This window comes from Carya illinoinensis, chromosome 11 (genome assembly GCF_018687715.1).
Source record: "Carya illinoinensis cultivar Pawnee chromosome 11, C.illinoinensisPawnee_v1, whole genome shotgun sequence".
Classification (NCBI taxonomy): domain Eukaryota; kingdom Viridiplantae; phylum Streptophyta; class Magnoliopsida; order Fagales; family Juglandaceae; genus Carya; species Carya illinoinensis.
Window position 1 is genome coordinate 43,692,465 of NC_056762.1, and position 23,324 is coordinate 43,715,788.

General features: G+C 36.7%; 3 protein-coding genes across 4 annotated transcripts; 1 reads left to right on the plus strand and 2 right to left on the minus strand.

Moving 5' to 3' along the window:
- Positions 1-722: 722 nt before the first annotated feature.
- On the plus strand, positions 723-5,297 carry LOC122281508 (protein HOMOLOG OF MAMMALIAN LYST-INTERACTING PROTEIN 5). The gene is made up of 6 exons (XM_043093037.1): positions 723-946; positions 1,061-1,161; positions 1,745-1,854; positions 3,265-3,340; positions 3,523-3,672; positions 4,320-5,297. The coding sequence occupies exons 1-6, from the start codon at positions 853-855 to the stop codon at positions 5,106-5,108; spliced, it is 1,320 nt and encodes a 439-aa protein (XP_042948971.1). The 5' UTR covers positions 723-852; the 3' UTR covers positions 5,109-5,297.
- A 1,307-nt stretch (positions 5,298-6,604) lies between these two features.
- LOC122281509 (indole-3-acetate O-methyltransferase 1-like) lies at positions 6,605-10,579 on the minus strand. Its single transcript, XM_043093038.1, has 4 exons — positions 10,328-10,579; positions 9,349-9,765; positions 8,016-8,291; positions 6,605-7,301 (listed from the first exon to the last, which is right to left on the minus strand). The coding sequence occupies exons 1-4, from the start codon at positions 10,436-10,438 to the stop codon at positions 6,948-6,950; spliced, it is 1,158 nt and encodes a 385-aa protein (XP_042948972.1). The 5' UTR covers positions 10,439-10,579; the 3' UTR covers positions 6,605-6,947.
- A 5,503-nt stretch (positions 10,580-16,082) lies between these two features.
- On the minus strand, positions 16,083-23,162 carry LOC122283005. 2 transcript variants are annotated; one of them, XM_043095123.1, is made up of 8 exons: positions 23,000-23,158; positions 22,348-22,839; positions 21,236-21,617; positions 19,491-20,914; positions 19,140-19,253; positions 18,717-18,871; positions 17,252-17,373; positions 16,836-17,080 (listed from the first exon to the last, which is right to left on the minus strand). In XM_043095123.1, exons 2-7 carry the CDS (start codon positions 22,780-22,782, stop codon positions 17,325-17,327), a joined length of 2,559 nt encoding a protein of 852 aa, XP_042951057.1. In that variant the 5' UTR covers positions 22,783-22,839; positions 23,000-23,158; the 3' UTR covers positions 16,836-17,080; positions 17,252-17,324. The 2 variants fall into 2 exon arrangements, with proteins under 2 accessions (XP_042951058.1, XP_042951057.1); XM_043095124.1 differs by lacking the exon at positions 16,836-17,080 and adding an exon at positions 16,083-16,443 and having other exon boundaries at positions 22,348-23,162.
- Positions 23,163-23,324: the final 162 nt, after the last annotated feature.

Genomic DNA, 23,324 nt, shown 5'->3' on the forward strand with positions numbered 1-23,324 from the left:
TATCGTCTTTAATACAGCATGATTCTCCTGGATAGTGTCCCTTGTGATAGGTTGGTAAGTGCGATCACCTTCCATGTGTTTTGTTAAGGACATGGGACCTTGCCTTGCATTCTATTAGGGACATGGGGTCTTGTCATGATCTTCGTTGCATTTCATGTCTTATCCTTAAATGCGACTTGGTCTTGTTGTTACGTGTGTGCGTGTGTATAGGGTTGTGTTAGAAAGGTTGGCATTCCATTATTTCACATCTACCTTCTTTTCGCATTGGCCTTGTGCCTCATTTTTACCTTGATTCGAGAGTTGACTACGTTTTATTTATTGGGCTTCTTGAGCTAAGTTAGGCCCAACCCAATAGAGAAGGTAAACATCTTTTTCACCTGTCATAAAAAATAAAAATAAAAAAAATTAAAATTATCTTCTACAGTTCTACCATACTGTACAAATTTTAAACGTAAGCTATAATTTATTGGAGAGAGAAAAGAAATTAGATTAGAAAAATATAACTGAATGAAAACAGTATGAGTTGGACGCTACGGACCTACGGTATCGTTCCTGTGCAAGTTTCCGCAAACTCAGGCGAATAGTTAAGCCCTCGTCTGTAAACTCCGGAGGCGAATAATTAAGATTTAGAAGATAAATGAATTAAAAATAAAATAAAATATTATTATAATTAAAAAATTATAATAATTAAATAAGATGCCACGAAGACGCGAGACACCTAATTTAGACGGAAAGGTAGTAAAGTGCCATTTTTATCAAAATCTTTGCCTCGAAGATTTCCCCAAAACCATTTTCTGTAAAATTTTCTGGAACTCTCTCTCTATCTCTCTCTCTGCGTGTGTGCGCGCTTTGATGGCAGGCGAGAACGAGCCGGCGAAGCTACTCTTACCGTACCTCCAACGAGCTGATGAGTTGCAAAAGCACGATCCTCTCGTCGCCTATTACTGTGAGTCTCTCTTTCTCAGCCCTATCCTTAAACTCTAAATCCCTAATCACTTCAAATACGAGCCGTTGAATTGGATCCTTCAATTTGATGCGATTTTCTTTTTTCTGTTGTCAGGTCGATTATATGCGATGGAACGAGGGCTCAGGATTCCCCAAAGCGAGCGCACCAAGACCACAAATTCACTCCTTGTTTCCCTCATGAAACAGCTAGAAAAGGTCCACTTCTGTTTTGCCTAATATTTTTTTATATAAATTTCTCGATTTTATTTTCTTAATAATCATTTCTTATTTGATTTCTGGCGGATCGGTAAAAGCTTCATTTACTCTTTGTTTCCCGAGAAAACTGGTGAAAAAAAAAAAACTTGCATCTTCCCGGGCCATGTTATTGAAATGGAAAACACTTTGGAACTGTGTTAAGATAGTCTAAATTGTATTGCACTGGTACTGTGGCTCTCGGGCGAGTATAAATTTGCCTGTTGCCTATTCTGATGTACTGGAACATTTGTTAGGACCCCCTTTGCAGCTTAAACTTGATACAATACATGTTTCTGCTACCTCTAATACCCTCACTTAGGTATTCCTCCATAGTGGAAGCACTCAATTTGCTTGTAAGTTTTTGGCTTAAACAGTAGAGGGGTGCGATGTGGTTGGAAGAGTTCTTAGGTTTAAATCCTACCTATCAAAAGAGCACAATTTGATCATCTTTTAACGATATTATGTATTGTACCCTTTCATTCAACCCGAGTTTATTGCGATTTATTTCACCTAACTGACGTCAACTGATATTGGTTCTTTACAGGATAAGAAATCACTGAAGTTGGGGCCTGAAGACAATTTGCATCTTGAGGGATTTGCCTTAAATGTCTTTGAGAAGGCGGACAAGCAAGACCGTGGAGGACGATCAGACTTGTATGTCAAATATTGTTTCATATATATGACTACAGTTAGAAAATTCATTGAATGCTGCTCTAGACTAACCTCTAGTTGTAATCTTTGAAGCCCCAGTTTTTGGTTTGTACCCCTTGTCATGAGGCACTTACAAAATGCACAACTCTGGGCTTGAAGATCATTTCATTTTGATTATCTTTGATCAGTCTGTGTCTTTGGAGGGGAGAAGAAAATAAACGGAAGAAAATCTTGTTTTTCCTTGATGAGTCTATCATTAAGAATTTCTAGCTAAACTGCAAGGGGTTGGCCCAAGTGGTGAAGGCCTGGTCTTGGGGTATCACTCCCTTCAAGGACCAAGGTTCACACCTCATGGGTGCAAACAATGTTTTGGGCCACACCCTCTGGTGAAAAGCCTGTGATTTAATTAGTTCCGTGTAAGGAAACTTCCGAGGGTGTAGTGCACGGGACCGGGGTTTACTCTGCAGGGGGTGGGTCCAAAGCGACCTGCCTTGGAGAGGTTCCCCGACAAAAAAAATAAAAAAAAAAAAAGAAGAAGAAGAAGAAGAAGAGAAGAGTTTCTAGCTATTACACATGTACTTACTTTACTATTCTTTGGTGTATTGATGGGAATGGTGGGGTTTGAGTTTTCTCAACTGTAGAGCCCTACCTATCGTGTTATAATTCCTAGAATCTTGAATGTTTTGGTAAGGATTAATCATTTTTTACTTATAAAAAATTGGAATCTATACCAGCTTTGAACATTTTATTTTATTTTAAATTTGTGTGAATGAGATATGAGGTGCATTTGATGAATATAAAAAAAATTGGAATCTATACCAGTTTGAGTATTTTATTTTATTTTAAATTTATGCAAATGAGATATGCAAAAATTGTTTCATACTTCACATCGTGTTTTAACATCCATGCTTTAAGGCCAGCACCTGCCTTTTGGGGTTGGGGAAGCTTGTATCAAAAGCCTTTGAGAATCATTTGCAACTTGCCTTCTTGATATAATAAAAAATCTCTATGAGTATACAAGTCCTGCACGACTGTCGTATCATTGGTATAACTGTCAATAACTTACTCCAAATATGATCTCAGTCTGATGATCATTGAATTCATTTACACGCTAAGGAGCTTAAGGACCTAAAAATCTTCACCCTACTTGTTAAATAATAATCTTGGGTTCCATTCTGTGCTTTGCCATCGCAGACTTTCAGGGTAGGGCTATGAATATTGAATATGCTCCTGTCTACTGAGCTAACAATATTTAGTAATTATCTTTTTGATAAGAACATATTTAGTAATTATTGGTGGTGGATCATGTTCTTAATCACTTACCCATGTGCAAAATGCTATAATGATATTAAACCCTTTTTTTATATGTTCTGTAGTTTATTCTGACATTTATTCTTTTCTACTTGTTTATAGGAATACTGCAAAAACATTTTATGCTGCAAGTATTTTCTTTGAGATTCTTAATCAGTTTGGCGCACTTCAGCCTGATGTGAGTTTCTGATCATCTTATTTTTTGCTTTGTTGATTCTTATTTACTGTGCAGAACTCTCAGAGCTCAGAGGATCTGATGTTAATGATTTTGTTATTGGCTTATCAAATTGTATTTATTTGTGATATGAGGAATAGACGGAAAGCTTTTTGTAGTTTACAAGTGATGCATCTCTTTTGCAGCTTGAGGAGAAACAGAAGTATGCAGTTTGGAAAGCGGCAGATATAAGGAAAGCTTTGAAAGAAGGACGGCGGCCCACTCCAGGTCCGCCTGCTGGTGATGATGATCTATCACTTGATTCACTTTCATCAAATACCCCCAGTGGAGCATATGTATGGTTCTGGACTCATGCTAGAGTAATCTTATAAAGGGAAAGGAGGGGTTTTTTTTATTCATCTGATAAATCAGCATGAAATATGAAAACACATCCGCACGACATATACACAAACACACAGTGACACATATATACTGACGCATGTTTCCAATCACATAATAATATGCCCTCTCATCTTTTATCCCATTATGGTTAATGAAATTATATACTGAAGGATTTTAGGATGTTGGTTCGTGAATACAGTAAAGAAGGAATAGATGTTTCTGTTCATGGCAAATAATTGATTATTTGTTATTTTATGATCCATAATTTTGGATACCGTGGAAAATGGTTTGCAGTTTAAGAAGCTAACTTCGAAAAAGCCTGAGTTATTCTAACATTCTACCCATTGATTTTAACTTGAAAGGGTGATAAATTGCGCTTCTTAACTGTGCTGATTTTTATTGCTTGTAAATCAGGAGTTCAGAATTTTTCGGAAGTTAATATAGGTAAAGCATACATTAGAAAGGTTCATATTAGGAGAGCTCACTGATCTTGTAATGAATGATTCGACTCTTGGGAGTATTTAGTCTGTCCTTGCATTAGCTAAAAATTCATTTGAGGGCAACAATTTTCATGAATCTACTACTATATTTATCCTTGCAGAATCTTGGGCCAAGCGAAACTGCAGTTACTGGTGCTGGACCTGAATCTTTCCCATCACCTCAGTTCCCCGATAAATTCAACGACCAGTATTCAACACACATTCCTCCATCACCTCAGGCCCATGATAAAGACAATTACCATCATCCTACAAGCATTCCTCCTGCAGCTCAGTTCGATAAAGATGGCCAGCATCCTACACATGTCTCATCATCATCACCTCCTTCTTACCCTACTCCCAGTTACCCATCCCATGATCCCACTTACCCGTCCCATGATTTTCATCCACCTCCAGCAACAAACAGATCGGAAAATCCTACTTATTCGCAGCCATACCCCCATCAGTCTTACGCACAGGAACCTCAACAGCATTTGCCTTCTAATTACCCTTCTCATGAAACTTCGTCTTCTTACCCTTATCAACATTTTCAATCTTATCCAAGTTTTTCTGAGAGCAGCCTCCCAGCTGTTCCACTTCCACCTCACTATCCTTCCTACTATCAGGGCTCTGATGCTTCTTACTCTCACCAACCAGCTCCTCCTGCTACCAACTACACATCTGCTGCCCCGTACCATTCAAGCAGCACAAATGGGAGTGTTTCAGAACCTTCCACTACAACTGCTCAAACATATCAATATGACAGTAACTATCAGCCCCCAGCAGAGAAAATTGCCGAGGCACATAAAGCTGCAAGATTTGCAGTAGGGGCACTGGCATTCGATGATGTTTCAGTTGCTGTAGACTTCTTGAAGAAATCACTTGAACTGCTGACGAAGCCGTCAGCTGGTTAGTAAGTTTCTATGCCCAGCTTTGGTGGGTGTCTAGAGGTGGTTCTCTTTATGTTCGTTATATTTTGCAGGGTTTGATTTGTATATGTGAGCGGTTTTATAAATGAAATAGTTATGGTCGTGTCTTGACAAAACGTGAACCATGCAAATTAATGATATGGCCGCCTTATTCTTTGTGTCTTCTGGCTTTAAGTTGTGGTTTTATGGAGACCAGTCAGTTTATGGATTCTTGAGGGTTGCATGTGTTTTGGGTTTGCCTCCAATCATACGAACCTACTTCTTCTGAATAATAAATTTTGTTACATTTTGTATATAAAAATATTTTATATAAAAAAAAGCGTAAATTTTCAAAACTAGTGAGTAGTGGGTAGCAATTTTAAGCTACTTTTACGTGACAACAAACAATAAAGATTAAACTCGAGAGGGGCGCAAAGTTCTGGACCGTGTCGAAAGTATGCGGCGGTTGTCGGATAAGAGCTGAAGATAAAGAGCAATGTTTGTGGACTGCCTCAAAAAGTAGGTCGTGTCGGATTGGGTGTCGTGGAAAATGTGGTCCTTATAGCGTGGAAGCTTTGATGTTGGAACTCCCAGTTGTCCAGCCGACGCACAGTGTCAGTGAATAATAACCGAAGAAGAGGGGCAATGCTTCTTTTCTCTGGGCTGTCTGAAAAGGTAGGGTGTCGGATTGTCTTGAAAAAAGTGGTCACAAAAATAATGCCGGCCGGAGTAGCAGTCATCTTGGATCCTAATGGTATAGCCCGGCTATGTTTTTAGACTCCCCTCTCCCTCTTTATATTAATGTTTCGTATGGTCACTTTTATGAATTTACTTTACTCCTTACATAAAGTCACATTTACGTATTTATTTATGTATTTTAGGTTGGTATGCATTTATTGATTAGAGTTTAGACTATACCTCGAAGGACCGGGCCGATATTTTCAAATTCTACTGATCATCCGAAGAGAGTATTTTGAGTAACGGAAGTCTGGTTAATTGCAATCTTTAGATTTATTATTGTAGAAACTTGAATCACCTTTGATTGGGATTTTTCATCAACGGAACCTTCTATAATGTATAGGGTTGGGGATTGGATAGCTATTTATTTTGAATTTTCATTTTAATTTGTTTTAGCATAACATAGCAAAGGTGATTGATTTAATTAAAGATCATAATAGTAACTAATTACAACAAAAAGTAAAAGGTTGATATAGGCCAGCCAGAAGAAAAGGGAGTGCCCAAAAATAGGGGGAATAAATTATTTATTAAGTGCCTTTGACGAGAAGGAGAATAAATTATTTAAAAAAAAAAAAAGACAAGAAGGGGAACGATGTTAGTAACCGAAATAACTGCCATTTCTTAGCCCACCACACAGTACTCTCTGTATTTTTTATTGCAAAAAGGTGAAACAAAAATACAAGTTGAATTCAAATGGCACATTTAAGATCAACTTGTTAGGTAGAAAAGGAAACCCTTCATTCATAAATCCAAAGACATAATAATTAGCTATAAAGAAAGAGGAATGAAATACATATACTTGCTTTTATTTACTTCGTTTGGATTCAAGGGAACGTACACAAAGTCACAAAAGCCATCAAGTATAAAGTTACTACTACAGTAAGCACCACAGAAACACACGAGAGAAAGAGAACAATAAAGAAAGAGGAAAAAGGTAATCACAAGAGCCTTCTGATCCTACTCTCTTCTGTGTTTGAATCTTTCTTTCTCTATGCAATGGAATGACACATGCACTGAAGAGGGGGGAAAAGCAAAAAAGATAATGGAAGAAGAGCAAGGGAAAAATGCCTTTTCCCCTCTTGTTTTGAAGTCCTTTTTTCTTTGCTCTTAAGCAAAAGAAAGGGATGCAACTATGTGAAAGAATTGTAGTTGCTCAAGTAGATCTTTAGCATGGCTTGCGGCTCGGCGCTCTACCCTTAAGAATAGCTCCTCGCTAAGCCGATCACCAATATGGGCGTCAACTAGGACCCCAGACACACTCCTACAACTGTTGGCTAGGGCTCGACCCACTTCGACCGCATCGTCCGGCTGGCTAACGACAAGAGGGCTTCCTCCTTTGAAAACCTCTAGCTTGTTAATGGCAAATGATCCATCAGCTTCAACTATCTCTCTGAAGTCTTGTAGGCTCGGTGCATATACAGGAATGTTGAAGTTGTCACGTTTCTCATTGCTAATAAGGCCCTATAATATATATATGTACTAGGTATTGTCAAGAGCAATTCAATACAAACAAAAATCATGTTAAATCTAATTTCTGTACTTTTATATGTAATATATGATCAGAACAATGTATAAAAATATCTGATACTTCCTCGGCCTAGTAATCACTTCGATCTAACCAGCCCATTACTGTAAACTCATAGATACAAAAACCATCAACACCTTATTATAATCTTAGTACTGTACGGATTATAGCATGCAGTTGATTAATGGACAGGACCAAAATTACATGCACTTTGCTTTCTAACAAAATAACTCTATAGGATCAACAATGATCGGATGGATATGACTGTCTTGCCTATGCCTATGATATGATTGTGCTTTTCTACTACACTCCCCAACTCCATGGTGATCAATAGCATGGCCGGCCCGCCCACCTCCCAACAGTAATTATTCTGCCGACACAGTGATCGTGAATGGATGGCTAGATCCAGTTATGGGAGAGTATCAAACGGCTAGAACTGATGTGGTTCAATCATGACCAGTGAAAATTCATGATAACAAGGCATTGTAAACCAGCAATCCCTCATCATTCATCCTTCTGTATTGTGTTTTTTTTTTTTTGGTTTGCCGAAGATGAAAATTGACCTATGGTGTGCATGCACTATTCAAACGCAAGCATATATATTATTATCAATTTATAATTATTGCTTTTGCTGGTCATGGTATGATTACCTCTTGGACAAGATCATCCCAAGCATCCTGAAAGTGGGTCCCAAATAGGAGGCCGGCCCCACCTTGGTCTGTGGGGTCCACTGAGGTCCTCCCTAAACAGACGAGAAACATAGAGCCACCTCTCTTCATCTCCTGTGATCTTGATGCAAGGAACCCCGTCAAATCAGTTTGGAACTGTTTCCTGTATGCGTTTGCTGTGTTTTCACCTGCACCGTGGATGAACACCCTCCCTTTGTTATACGCCTTTGATCTCTTGTCTAGCACACTATCGGGCACCTGTAACGCATGCAAAATTATTTCTGGGTGTTTTGTACAGAAGATATATAGTATATCTTAAAATTCAATCTAGATCAGACTTCTGGTTTCCTTTTTATTCTTTTGACTTGGAGTGGTATTAATTTCTAAAATATTCGTTTTTATATATTCAAGTCAAACCCAGTGAATTATAAGCTACTCTGCCTACGAATTAAAGACAACCATGTTTTTTTTTCCTCTCGATCTTTTTTCCTTTTTGTTGGTCCTCGTCCCTGGTACTCAGAGATAGGGAGCCCAACTCTACTAATTACTCCATGGCTTTTAGTACTACACCATTAACCAATAAGCTTATAAAGCTTGCTTGAAGAATATATTAACGATGATGAGCTCCAAGATATATATATATATATATATATAATGACATGGATATTGATTTTTTTTAAGGGATGAATAAGAATATCAAATGGTTCTGTTTAGCTTGTTCATCTCAATTTGTAAATTATGGTACATTAGCCATGCGCGCATCCCTTTCTCCTACACTTTTGACCCCCTCCCAAACACGTCAACATCATAATCTTAAGACTATAGCAGTTCAACATAATAATTTAATTAGGAAGCTGTAACGGTACTGTGACACTAGCTACTAGATTATACACGTACATTTACAGATTAATGTAAAGATTATATATATAGACATGACAAGAATATGACGCACCAGATCATTGTTTACTAAATCTCGAAGCATTTTACTGTTTGTAGACTTCTTTTATAAAGATGAACGTTGAAAACATTTCGTATTGTCATCTTCTTTTTGGAAACAGCAGCTAGCAATTTCATTCCTAGCTAATTTATTGACGTGCGGCAATAACTTTTTTGACCTTCTGAAAGCCGGCCGGCAATAGATCTGACGGCTAAGATCTATCTTCTATTGATTAATTAGCAAGGGCTGGCTTCATATAATATACCCTCGGAAACAAACTAATTAATTAGTGGCGCATGATCATAAATCGTCGCAAAAGATATGTATTTTAAGTTTATATATTATACTGATAGCGTTAATACTCGATATTTTACGTACCTGAGACAGCCAGTGCAAGGAAAATGCCGAGTGGAATACATCAATGGACCTGGCCGGAAAAAGCCGCCGATAGAAGGAACCGGGGACTCCAGCCACAAAGTATGACCTGTGGCTGTCGGATGCTAGGCACTCCTCCATACTACCACCATAATTGGCTTGGGGAGGGAGGAGCTGAAAGAGGGTGTTGAAATCATTACTGGGGAGGTCCGAAAAAAACGCAGAGAACTCCGGTGGCTCGTATCCCAAGGCCTCGTAGCGTTTGATCATGTGCTTGATGATGACGTCGACGATGTAGATGGTGTTGCTGCCGCATGAGCATCCGAGGTCCACGACCACGAAGGGTACTTCGGAGGAGTTTAGTTGGACCCCATCTAGGGTTTCTTCGATTAAATGAAGCATGGATCGAGCATGTAGAGCCTGCATGGACGACAAGGAGGGAACCTTCATTTATATATAAGAACATGAATTAATATATATTCATAAAATTGATGATTCTTTTCTTTTGGAATTCGTTTTCTCTTCAACCTTTCGTTGGTCTTCCAGTAATTATATAAACAGCTGTCCTTCACAAAAATATATATCGACAAGTACCAAGTAATATAACTGCTTAAATAGACAATTATAATGGTGTTTTTGTGAAATTTTCTCGAGGAAATTCAAGACGCATATGAAATGACGGGTTGTCGTTGAATATTATGATTCGCTAGAAATAAAGATTAGCGAATATTTTAAGCTAGGCTGGTAACACTAAGGTAGACTTATACACGGTTAGTGCTGAAACAAGATATATATCTTTGTGGAGCATGTGTGTGTGTATATGTTTCACACGCCGGAAACATGTTTTTTTGTCTCTAATTAAGAGCTAAACCATTATAATCAGAGACGGGTAATATTCAGATCTGAGAGAGATAGAGAGAAGAAGATCGAGGAAAGGCTAGCAAATAGAAAGATGATGATGTACGTAGGGTCGAAAAGAAACCTGGGCTTGGGAATTGTTGGCATAGCTGGTCTCTCCTTTGCCTCCTTTCATGCTGAGCAACCTCTCAAGCTTCATGTTAGAAACCACAACGTTGTCTCCTTTAGGAGCCATAAATATATACCAGTGCCGGCGTATGATGGATATGCGATAGTTTACGGTTATGGGATAGGAAGAGGTACTTGAGGAGGTGGGGAATATATAGAGCTCGATCGGTAGCCAGCCAGAGAGAGGACCCTAGTTTGTGTTTGTTTGTACTCTGGTTAGCATAGACGTTATACACAGGTAATTAATAGTTAATCTTTGGTTTTTGTACGTACGTGGTAACTCTCTTAACTCCCCAAAAATGGTCGGTCTCTTTTAACTCTCTCTCTCTCCCCCTCATTCTCATCTGTTCTTTCCTTTGTGGTCCTCTCTCTTTTAATAATGCATTTTAAATGATTTTTATTTTTATTTCCATTTTATATTAAAGTACAGTTATTATTTGAAATTGAGAATCTGAATTAAGCATGCGAAAGATACAGATATTATAAAATGTGCATATAATATTTATTGCTAACATAATATTATTTAAAATATTTCTAAGAATAACAATAAATAAATATTGTAAGATTCAATTCACGTCATTTATTTCAAATTTAAATAAAAACTTAAAAGGAATTCTTTCCATATTTAATTTTTCTCATTAATGCCCATAATTAATGTGGGAGGTTTTTTAACGTTCAGTCTTATCCTTTCATTTATTGAGATTTTCTCTTTCATATGTAGTTACTTAATATATTTATTACTACCCGCAATTAATATTTTATTTTGAGTACGTTACAAAATAGTTATAAGTTTATGGTGGGGTCTACCTTTTTAAAAGGACTTGCATGAGACTCGTCTCCATTCAGATAGTTAAAGTATTTTATCTCATTTTATATTATTATTATAATTTTTTTAAATTTTTATAAAATATAATAAATAATTTTATATTTTTAATTTTTAAAATAATAATAATATTTATTCAACTTTTAACTATTTATCTTAACTCATTATCCAAATGATACTTCTAGAGTTTTCATGAAGATGAAAAAAATGAAGGGCTTAAAGTAATAATAAAATTATCACTCTCTTCATGCACTATTCATATAAATAGTATAGTACATGATCAAAAATGTTTTTTTTTTTTTTTCATCCCGTGAAACCCCTTTTAACAAACATTTTCCATGATTCCATCAAGCTACAAATTGTTGATCTTTATGCGATAAATATAAAAATAACACAAAGTTTAAAAAAATAAAAAGGCAGTAGTACTACACATGATACACATCCAATAAATATGCCCTTTTTAATTTCTTTCCTAATTATTAATCTTACATGCAAATTACAAAGTAGGCCCAAGCTTATCGACGCTGGATTTTCATTTCTACATTATCCGTATGATCATGAAATTAACTGCCGGCCAAAACTTGCTCCGGCTACTAAGGATGGCAAAAAAATCCGGCCATGTCAAGTATTAATCAAGGAAATTTTCTTAAATGATGATATATTTACTATCCTCTTACCAGTACTCATTTATTATTATATATAGTGTATTTTTATTTTTATTTTTTTTATTATTTTCTTTTAATTATTTTTTTAACATTCTTAATCGTTAAGAAAAAATTAAAAAATATACAAGCTCACTAATAGTTACTTTCTTAACTATTAAAAAAAATAGTAAAAAAGTGGTAGCTAGGCCGGAAGGTAGTAAGCCTAGCATTATTCAATCTTCTTTATATGGAGGACATTCTCTATATATAATAATATATTAGTTTGTTTCTGATTTTAGAATTTAAATTTGAAGGGATATTATATAGTTCGATGCTAAACTTTATAGCATTTAATGCTTATATAATATCTCTCTCTGGCTAGGGAATCTTCCCTTTTAAATGGGTTCTTAATTCGTATGAAACCAAAATTATCAATAAAATTCAATTCATGAACCTTTTCATGATGATTATGTTATTCATAAAAGAATTACGCATATATATCAAGGAAATAAGTATGCATCAAATTAATTAAGAAATCAGTGTAAAGTACAAATATGGAATAATTAGATAAAGATAGTACATAATAGAGAATAGTCAAGGAAAATGTAAGTTTTTATTCTATGTTTTCTCTACATAATTATATGGTTTAGTGATTTATTTGAAAAAAACTATTAATGGGTTCGTTATATAAATACCAAAATTATCAAATTAACATTCACCTTTTCATGTGTGTGTGTGTGTGTGATCAGTGAGAGAGATATTTAAAAGAGTTAATTTGGATCAAAGAAGGAAATCAATGTAAACCAATTAATATGGAAAGAGAAATACTTTAACCACAAAAAATTAATATATAAAAGTAAACTTTACAAACTGAATTGTATGTCTTCGTGTGGTACATAAGATAATAAAGGTATTTTTATAATAAAATATATTTAACATATCACATTGTTAATATATAAAATAAATAATAAAAATCTATATCTTCATATAAGTTTAAACTTTTGAGATAAATAGTGATTTCACATGGTATCAGAGTATAAGTCTTGAATTCGAACCATTATTTTATATTCTATTCTATTTAATTAAATATTACATGTGTTGGCCACCTATTGAAGAATAGTTTCGCTCATACGTGAATGATCAGAGTGTTAAAATATAAAATAAATAATAAAAATTTATATTTTTTTTATAAACTTAAACTTTTGAGATTTTTATAAAATGACTTTACGACTTTAACAATTCTAACTTCTGATTATTTTTATGTACATAATTATTGTAGGCTTTCATGATGCATGTTATGATTTCTTTGACAAACCTTTGAATGAGTTCCTATTATTAAACACAATTAATATATTGTAATTGAGACTTTTTCTTCAACAGACTGTAAGCCACACCCGGCCCATTCGAAAAGAGGAACTCAAAAAATAAGAGGTGGTACCAATTTAATAAAGGAACTTTAAAGAATAAATATTATTTTAAAAGGAAAAGACCACGATCTGCCATAGAGAAGTTTCCAATTAGGGAAACAGACATTAATCAGCCCGTTATACGCAGATAAGCATGATAACCTCAATACTGTTTACAGCATTATTAGACATAAGTGTGTCTGGAATATTGAAATATTTATTATTGTCTTAAATCTATACAAATAATTAATTAGAGAGAATTATTGACTTATAATAACACTCGACAACAACATTTACTCATATACGTTGAAAAGATGACAAATATTATATATACTTGTTAATATAATCTCAGTGAATCAGTGATTGGGGCCGGGAGCTAAGGCGCTCGATCTCATATAAAAATTTAGAAGTGTTATAGTTATAAAAATTTTTTATAAAAATAAGTTCATAATGTGATATAGTTTTGTATGATATATTAAATTTATTTTATTATAAAAATAATTTTATAATATATTAATTATGTTAATTTATAAATTTAATTTTATATAATTTTTTATATTAATTAAAACATTTTTTTTTTTTTTAATTTATCCACAAGTAGCCCACCACGAAACTTTATTGAAAGTGAGAGTTAATTCGATCGTCATGTCAGCAAAATAAAAGAGGGTGGCTAGCTGGGCTTTAGCTGCTTTTTAGTAGATAATTGGGATCAATGAAGATCTATATATAAAAGCCGAATGATCACGATTCATTAATTATTCTTTGATTTATAAAAACCATCACCCCAGAAATCAAGGTTCAGTTTGTACCTAATCTTTTTTAAACTACTGACTAGACTAATAGTCTCTGTTGGGTTAATGTTGGTATTCAGGCAACCATTTTAAGCCCACCTCCACAAGCTTTTATCAGCGCGTCTTACCCACCTTCACTTTTTTTTATAAATAAAATCGGTATTTTAAAAAACAAGTAATTTTATTCAAAATTTAAATACTTTAAAATGAAAAATGATCATTATAGTTGTGATTGTATAAATACTACGTAATTATTTTGATAAAAGCAAAAAAATACGAGATTTATATTAAAAAAAAATTTTAATAATAGATTTTATTTTTTTTCAAAATAACTATATAATATTTATATATTTCACGATTGTATATAATATTACTCATTTAAAATTATATCTAGACCAAATTAATGATTTATCTTTTTGACAATCGAAATCTCCATTACCATACGCACTCTACAATGGAGTGGGAAAGGAATTAACCGAATTTACGCAAGACTACTCAGTAGTACTCTTTTCACCTTTATAATCTAAAGACCCGGAATCTTGTTCTCTCCAAACTGATCATGTCATGAGTCATGACCCCTTTATTTTCCAAACTGATCTATAAAAGTCCACAACGCCGTGATAGTCGCCGATTCACGTGAAACTAGGCTGAGTACAACTATTTCTTCTATCTTCTTAATTAATTAACCTCAAAACTGACCTACAAGTGTATAACACATGCATAGGTATAGGGTAAAATATCTAAGTTGTTGTATCCTCTTTAATTAATCCATGCAAAGATATAAAGTAACTAAGTACGTTCTTCTTCGTTATGATGATCATGGGATAGACCCCTGGCCTGCTTCAAAACTATATATCATTGCCGTTGAATAAGTGCTTCGATCTCTGCATTTTATATATATATATATAAGTAATGGAATTGATTGATGCAATCCATTTTTTGTAGCTTTATAAACAGAGGATGGTGTGGAAAAGTTTGTCCTTTAATTTGATCATAAAGCTCGGAAGTGGTCAAAAAAGATGCATGGTAGTTATATTCTTCCTTTGAATCTTTAGAGTTTTCGAGTACATATCCTCACTATGTCCCCTCCCCCATTTGGATTTTGACTGAGGAGTACCCTTGGTCAAGGGCTTCGGAGTAGTACTTCAGAATGGCTTGAAAGTATAATATTATTATTGATTATGAGTATTTGTTGGGCGGCTGCTTTTTGTTTATCTTGGACTTCTCTTCCAAAAGGAACCCAGTAATATCTGTACGTCCAACCATGCATGCGAGGTTCTTTGGGACTTAACCAACATGAAATTCTAGTAAATATTGTTCCATGATTGTTGCTTTAAAATTCATTCATCATTCATTACAGACAAAACCCCCATCTTGGGTTTGGCAGGCTGGCAATGGCATTACTCTTGTGTTCATTCAACCCAAAAATATCTTCTGGCAAAGTACTGAAAGTTTGGTTACTTTTGTATGTGCTTTTTTTCTAGACTATCAGGGAGTTTTTCTTTTCTAGAGTGGCATGCACTTAGATGGAGATGAGATCTTTGTATGCTATGGCTTAATGGCATGCTTAATTACTAGAGACCAGATGTCTAGCCTCTTAAAGATATTATTTGAATATGCATGTACATCATTTTAAAAACTCTCACGTCAATCTTAATGATCTGCAACCCTCGAGAGAATCAACCTACCCACAATCAATTGAACATAGTAATGGTTCAGCACTATATTTACCAGGCAAAACCAGACATAGTGTGGATCTCGTCACGACAAAAATAAAGCCTATGTTATAGAGTTTCACGAAGAAACATTTACTAGGTTATAGCCCTCTGCTTATTTTTAACATATTTTGGTTATATTTATCATGTTTCAACAGTTTTCCCGTGTAGAAGTGGGACATTGGCCGCGTTGATTGGTAAGGTGCAGAGATTTTAGTATCCCTAAACATAGCTTTTCCTACAAATAACAAGACAAAAAACAGGGAGGATGAAAATGAGGCAATTTTCCATGGATTCCATATGCCATCTAATTTATCTCGCAGAGAGAGAGAGAGAGAGAACAGATTATAATAATAGCAAAGGAATTAATACGACTGGATCCATCTTAAGCAACCAAAAATAAAACTTCGATTAAGGTATAACCCTATGTAGCTATAATAAACTTATTCAATGGTTTTGGGAATCGCAGCTCAACGTGAAATTCAGGGTCCGGAAACTATAATATGGTAAAGGGATTGGATCACGAACAATCGTACATCTAGCAGCTTTTTCCTCTTCTCCTCTTCTCCTTTTCTTTTCTTTTCTTTCTAAATATCCAATTCGCAGTCAAATTTTATCACATGCTCAAGAAGCTACTTCAAATCTTGTTCATTCCTGCCCTTTTTCTTTCGGCTCAAGACTTGACATTGTAGACTGCACATCGAGAAAGAGACTGAGTAACCCCCAACCGAGCCTAGAAATTTGAAAAGGAAAACAATAGGGCCCATCCATTGACAAACTAGAATTCAAGGGCAAAAGTCGTACTCTCCTTTTTCACCCCCCAACTTTTTTGACTAGCCTATTTCAAACCTTGTTTCAAGCTTTGGTGCAGCATGATCTCGGTTAAAAACAAGAAATAAAAGAAAAGAAAAAGGTATGTGCAGCATGGGAATTGAGATAGTGACGTAAGGGAAAAAAAAAAACGCATTTCCAAGAGGTACATTTGTGATCTGATTATGCATGCTCATTGCACCCAATTCAAAGCCCAAGCCTCTCCGGAGCTCACATAATCATGAGCTACAATAGATTTTTGCACACATTCCCACTTTCGACTCACTGCCCCTTCCTTATGTATAGAGTACCAGTAAAAGTAATCAAATTACACCAAAACATTTTTTTTAGGGGGATAGAAAATGTCAATAATGAGCACGAGACAACAAAGAGGGCATAAAAAAAAAATACAAATTGGATTGCTATTTGAGATAATACAGACTAAAATCACAGCTACATATTGTACAGGGATGAATATTGGAACTTCCTTACTTTGAATGCCCCAACCGCTATAGACTACCTGTACTGACAAATAATTTATTAAAGATCCACCACAGAAACTCAGCAATAAAAATACATAAATAACTAAAACTATCGCCATCCTTTATCATATAAGTCCACACCTAAGATTTCAATAAAAAGAGGGAAGAAAAAAAAAAACAACTTAAAAGTACCGGGTCACATGACATACCTGATTAAAGAGAGCACCAAAAAAGTGCAACAACCTAGACCACATCCATCGCCAAAATATGTGCATGACGATATTAACTGGGAACCGGTTGAAACACCCCTTTAAACTGATCATAAAACCATCTGCAGAACGAAATTGTTCTCCCATTAAAAAGAGCCAAGATCAGCCAATTCATTCTTAGCTGGAAAAAGTTAATAATAATAATAATTTGCCTTTATTTAATACCATAATACTAATAAACAAGCATTGGATCATCTTCATTCAGCATGGATTTGCAGACACAGCATATCAAGGACAGGACCGAATCAGACAGAGAGATTGTGATGGGGCAAATTTTATTGGGTCTGTGCCCTGCCCCATTGCCAGTGGAGCAGGTTATAGATCTATTCAGGTTTGGAGTTAGACTTTCCCCAATGTGGGTTTGGGCCAGGGACAGGTTTCAATCTACTCTGCCTCATCAGACGCTGAATAGATTTAACTATGCACGAGAGGTGGTAAAATGCTTACAACCAGAATTCAAGTACAAAACCTTCAAATAAAAAAAAAAAAAGGGAATATCCTCCTTAGAAACATGTAACAAGAAGTCATCTAAAGAAGAGACTCACGAGTAAGGTTACATTTGGATGTTGAAATGGGTTTAATTTTTTTAAATTGAGATGGGTTTAACCCCAAGGGGTTGGCCCAAGTGGTGAAGGCCTTGGTCTTGGAGTATCACTCCCCTCAAGATCCAAGATCCAACACCTCATGGGTGCAGACAATCATTTGGGGCCACAACCCTGGTGAAAAGACAATGATTTAACCAGTTTTGTATAGGGAAACTTCCGAGGGTGCCCTGTACAGGACTGAGGTTTACTTTGTAGGGGTTGGTCCGAAGAGCCCCTGCCTTGGAGAGGTTCCCCGACATAAAAAATAAAATAAAATAATTGAGATGGGTTTAACTTTTTACGTGAAGTTGAAAAGGTAGTGGGTCCCATCAATAATTGGTTTGAGATAAGTTGAGTTTGGTTAAACTACTAAACACAACGCATCATCTCACGCTAAATGATAATACTTTAATTACTCATATTTTTTCCTGTTGATAGTGAGATAAGTTAAAGATCTCAATTGTTCAAATAACCCCATAACCTGTATAGGTGGATAGGATCAAACTTTTGCTTTGAGTGGTAGGGTAAACTAATCCACATCATCACTTGTACTCAACAGGGGATTAACAAAGCATACTTTCAGCAACCGTGGTTACACAAAAAGTTGTAAAATTTTCCATGCGTGTATGCACACCCCCAAACCGTGTCATAGAAATATTCTATTTACTCCTTTAAAATGAAACTGTGATAAGTAATGAAGCGATTGTTTGAAGAGTTAGAAGTGACTTCTCTGCCACAAGTGCGGGTGCATTAATGAAATTTACAGGGTATCAACCACTGTGACAAAAAAAAAAAAAAGAGTAAAAAATGATGAGACATACTTGCACAGGAAAACTGGCTGTAATCCAATTTTTGCATCCATTCCTGCCTTACTCCGTCTTTCACTTTCTTCACTAAACTTAACAGGAGGGAGAACTTCACACGGGCCTTGGATTAAACCAGCCATTATCGTGCTTTCATGGTTTGATTCATATACCTATAGCAGCATAATGATTCATATGAGATTTCTTGTAAAGGAAAGAGATAAATATTAGACTGTAACACACTACACTGGATGCAATGATGGAGGAGTACACTGCTTTCTAAGCAAGTTTGATGTGGCTCTGGGTGCATCCCTAGGACCAAAATCTCATAAGGTCACCACACAATTCCACGTTGACGAATAAGTTAAGAACAAGAAAGAATATATAATTTTTTTGATAGGTTGGAACAAAAAAGAATATATAAACAAGACAACTGTTCACCTCATTGCTCTCAGGGCTACAGGGTCGTCCAACATTCTCAGGCAAGTCACCAGGAAAGTAGCATCTTGTGACAATAACCCACTTTGATCCAGTTCTGCTATCCTCCCACATATACTGCAGTCAAAAACAAAAACCAAGAGTTACTCCACATTATAACCTATAGCAAATAAATGCATTTAAAAGATGCAATAAATGATAAGAAGCTCCAAAAGAGAACAATATACAACCATTCAATACAAAGTTGTAACCAAGAAAAATGGACTGTAACCGAAATAAACTAAATTTAATGATGGGTGTAGGTGCACAAGTATTACAGCTTGAACCATCATAGAATGCCCAAAATGTGCTTGCCTGAAGCTTGGAGGGAATCAGTTCGCCATGATTGGAACGAAAAAGAGCATGATCCTGCAGTTTGTAAATTATTCCACTGACCCTACAAGACTGGTAGAATGATTTCCCATCTAAAACATGCACAACATTGCCAATCCATTCAACACCATGCAAACCATCTGAAGGAGGCCCTGAATGTTCACTAGCCCCACTAAAATTTGGCAAACCTCCAGAAGGATTTGCCTGTGCTACAAATTGGTCAGATTGCTTGGTATCACCGCCAGAAGTATGCCCACTAGTTTGTCTTATTTGAGAACTTTCTGGTTCTTTGATAGTGAGATCACTGTCAGAACAATACTTTGATGGAACCTCAGCACAGTTCAATGGGTATGTCCAATCAACAACTTGTGAGTTGTGCAAGGGTTGGGGATGGTCAGATTTAGCAGGAGGCTCTGTTTTTTCTTCTAAGGATCTCTCTTCATGTGCAGATAATTCACAATCTTTGATCTGTTGAGAAGAATTTACGCTTGGTGCGCCAACAGAAGGAGAAACAGAGACTGCCCCAAAGACTGTTGATGGGATATTTGGGGGAACTTCAGAAAAAGGTTTTTCATCCACAACTGCGCTGCTGGATGCAATGTTATTTCCATGAGTTTCTCTTGCATTGGGAATCTTTACATCAGATGCTGCCTCGGCATGATTGGTGCCTGCAGTACCAGTATGTGCGGGACTCTGTAGACCTGAGCTTCCATTTGCTGCCATCTTTTGCTGATTGAACTTTGGATCTACAGTTCCCACTTTCTTCTCTGAAGATGACACCTTCATGGCCATGTCAGAAGTTACGTTTGGTTGATTTGTACTACTTCTCATGACACGACCATATTTTGGGGGCAGAGGTTTCCCTTGGGTCAATGCCAAGCACCTCATGCAATGCCACTCACCTCTGGGAATTCCTTTTTGATTAGGCTGCAGACACTTTAAGTGATATCCTTTCTCACAAGCATCACAAAGAAGTACATTATCCACCTCATTGATTGTTATCTGGCACGTTTGGCATGTTATAGCCTTGTTCATGTAATCCCTCGACGGGGGAGTCCATTTAGGATGTTCGGGACGCTGTGGTTGTAATAACTTCTGAACAAGCTTAGCAACTTCATTGTGATTATTACCAGTTGAAGGGCCTTGGACAAAGCTCATGCCCTGCAGAGGCGGATGCATGGCAGGTGAATTCCCAGGTGCTGTTTGTGTTGTAAATGGCCTAAAGCTCTGATCTCTTGCTGCTTGAGGAGCAACTCGTGACATACTCACATCCACAGTTCCCTCGACCTTTGCATAAGTGTGATTTGGAACCTTGTATTCTTGTCCACTTTTAGCCATTGAGGCAGATTGGGTTTGTATGGACCATGTAGGCGCATTCACCAGTGACTGATTTGCGGAAGAATTTGCTGCAAACAGAAAATATAAGAAAGAAAAATAGGTGGAACATGACCATCAGGACAGTGACAGCAGGGTAGTTCTAACGAATTACTATCTAAAAAGATAAATGGGGAATATCATGCCAACATGACTCCATCCCATATCATGTGCAAAGCGCATGCCCCTGACAGGTATATTATATGTGCAAGAATTCTCGAATTCTCCAGGCAGGCTTTCCAGGATAATGTTTTTCAGTTATTTTATCTAATAAGAAACATCAAAACTCAGAAATCTTAATATTATTATGCAGATGAAGTGTATCTCCATTTTTCAAAAGAGGGGAACGTTACCTTGTAATTGTGATGCATATGAAGACCCATTTGATCCTCCATCCAATTTGAACTGTACTCTTTCAACTTTAGGTAATGGTACGGAAGTAGGATCTCTTCCTAAATGACTGCTAGATGATCCTCTAGACATTATAGTGGGTCTAACTTCGTTGGTTGGCATTTGATACTGTAGGGATGTTGAAGTTGTTGTTGCAGAAGCATGACCTAAAGGTGAAGCTGAGATGCCTCCTGAAGAAATTGCCGGATGACTTGGTTTATCTGATGGAAAACTACGCAGAGTATGTGATGTCCCGCGATTTTCAGCTAATGTACTAGAGCTTGGTTGCACGGGGTGAGAAGTATATGTAGAAGTATGAGCAGCAAAATTCTTAGACTCATCCATCTGGGGGGAAAAACAAGCATCATGGCAATCCATCATTTTCTGCTGTATATTATCTTTCACTAAATAGTAAATACCAAAGCCTACAAAGCAGTATTCCTATTTGGCAGCACTGAACTAACTTTGTGTTTCTATTTCAATAGCCAAGACAGTATAAATATAAACCACGAGACCAATAGAGGGATACTACAGTAAAGAACACTCCTCTGATTGCATGCCGATTTACAAATAACCTCTTTTCTGCAATACCCATCTGAACAAGGATAAGTCTCTTTGAAATAATCCAACGTTTACTTCATACGCAACATCTATCTCTGCTATATTCATTATTGGATTTATTACCAATCAAAAAGAAATATTCATTATTGGATTTATCACCGAGGACAAGATCCTCAAACTAAGCAAAACATTCTCGGTAGCAACACCTGAATGAAGGTTTTAGAATTTTAATTTTTTTGGACTCTAATCTTTTACTTTTTTGTGTGTAATTTTTTGGATTCTAATCAATGAAACAAACAACGCAAATTCAGAATTCTAAAACGTAAAAAACAAACCTAAGACTTAAAACATCAATTTCATAAACTCCACCACATTTCTCTATCAACTAAACAGTTATACCACAATAGTGTTATCAAATTTCGATATCATTTAAAAGGAGAACTGAACACCAATCCAGATTAAACGAAACGTATGTGGAAAAGCCGCATCCAAGAGATAAAATCAGAATCCTTACCTTTCTCTTGGCATTGTCAACCTTCTCCTTGATCGTCAATTTGGGAGCTCGAAACCCTAGCCTCTGATCCTTCACCTTCCCATTGAGCCCCAAATCCTCAATGACCGTCCCAATCGCTTCCCTACCCACCACATCCTTGGGCGCCAAGGCCGCACAAGCCTCCGCCAGCTTGGCCCTGGCCTCCGCCATCAAATCCACCTCAGCCTCCGTGGGACTCTTCCCGCCTCGCATCCTAGCCATCGTGGAGAGCACCAGTACGATCTCCGCCACTCTTTTCAGCTCGAGGCCCGGACCAGGCTCAATCTTGGCCCTCTTGGTCGACCGGGACCCCAAATCCCTGTCTCCCCCGCCGTCCTCAATCATCCCGTTGTCCCCAGTCAAAACCGCCGACGCTTCGGTTAATTCCATCGGTTCAACACCCGCCGTCTGATCCATTGTTTAGAGAGGAAAAGCCCAAGAAGACGCTGTTCCAGTGGATATATTCCAAGAGACCTGCAAGAGAGGGGTCCGAGGGGAGGGGTTAGACATGCGGGGGAAGAAAGGGAGAGCGAGAGCGAGGGAGAAAGAAAGAGAAAGAGAAAGAGAAGGGTTTTAGGGGGATTTTGAATTTGTTTTTGTATTTTGTTGTAATTAAGGTACGTTAATTAGAAACCTTTTTGGCGGGTAATTTAGGAACGCAGAGAGAGAGATATAGAGAGCTATTATTGTGTATGTGGAAGTGAGAAATAGTGCGAAGAGGTAAGAGTTTTGTGAGAGAGAAGAGGTGCGGGTGGGGTGGCTGAGCAGACCGATTTTGAGAGAGAAAGACAGAAGGGTTATTTGGGAAGTACCAGTTACGTTGTATATAAAACCCGGTTCCCAGTTACAAAACCGGGTTTATGGGAAGAACCGACAGTACAAGGGCGTGGGATATGGGAGCGTCCCGTGACGTGTGAGTTTCTGTTTCGGGGATCCGCCCGCGGTCACCCTTTATTTAG

Bases quoted from the DNA above. Each gene is read 5' to 3' on its own strand.
- LOC122281508 (XM_043093037.1), top strand. From the start codon at position 853: ATGGCAGGCGAGAACGAGCCGGCGAAGCTACTCTTACCGTACCTCCAA. The intron at 947-1,060 runs GTGAGTCTCTCT...TTCTGTTGTCAG, and splicing joins TCCTCTCGTCGCCTATTACT to GTCGATTATATGCGATGGAA. The intron at 3,673-4,319 runs GTATGGTTCTGG...TTATCCTTGCAG, and splicing joins ATACCCCCAGTGGAGCATAT to AATCTTGGGCCAAGCGAAAC.
- LOC122283005 (XM_043095124.1), bottom strand. From the start codon at position 22,782: ATGGATCAGACGGCGGGTGTTGAACCGATGGAATTAACCGAAGCGTCG. The intron at 20,915-21,235 runs GTAACGTTCCCC...TTCTGTTTGCAG, and splicing joins ATATGCATCACAATTACAAG to CAAATTCTTCCGCAAATCAG. The intron at 17,374-18,716 runs GTATGTCTCATC...TTCGTTCTGCAG, and splicing joins CAGCCAGTTTTCCTGTGCAA to ATGGTTTTATGATCAGTTTA.
- LOC122281509 (XM_043093038.1), bottom strand. From the start codon at position 10,438: ATGGCTCCTAAAGGAGACAACGTTGTGGTTTCTAACATGAAGCTTGAG. The intron at 9,766-10,327 runs GTTTCTTTTCGA...TCGTCCATGCAG, and splicing joins CCAACAATTCCCAAGCCCAG to GCTCTACATGCTCGATCCAT. The intron at 7,302-8,015 runs GTAATCATACCA...TATATATTATAG, and splicing joins GGGATGATCTTGTCCAAGAG to GGCCTTATTAGCAATGAGAA.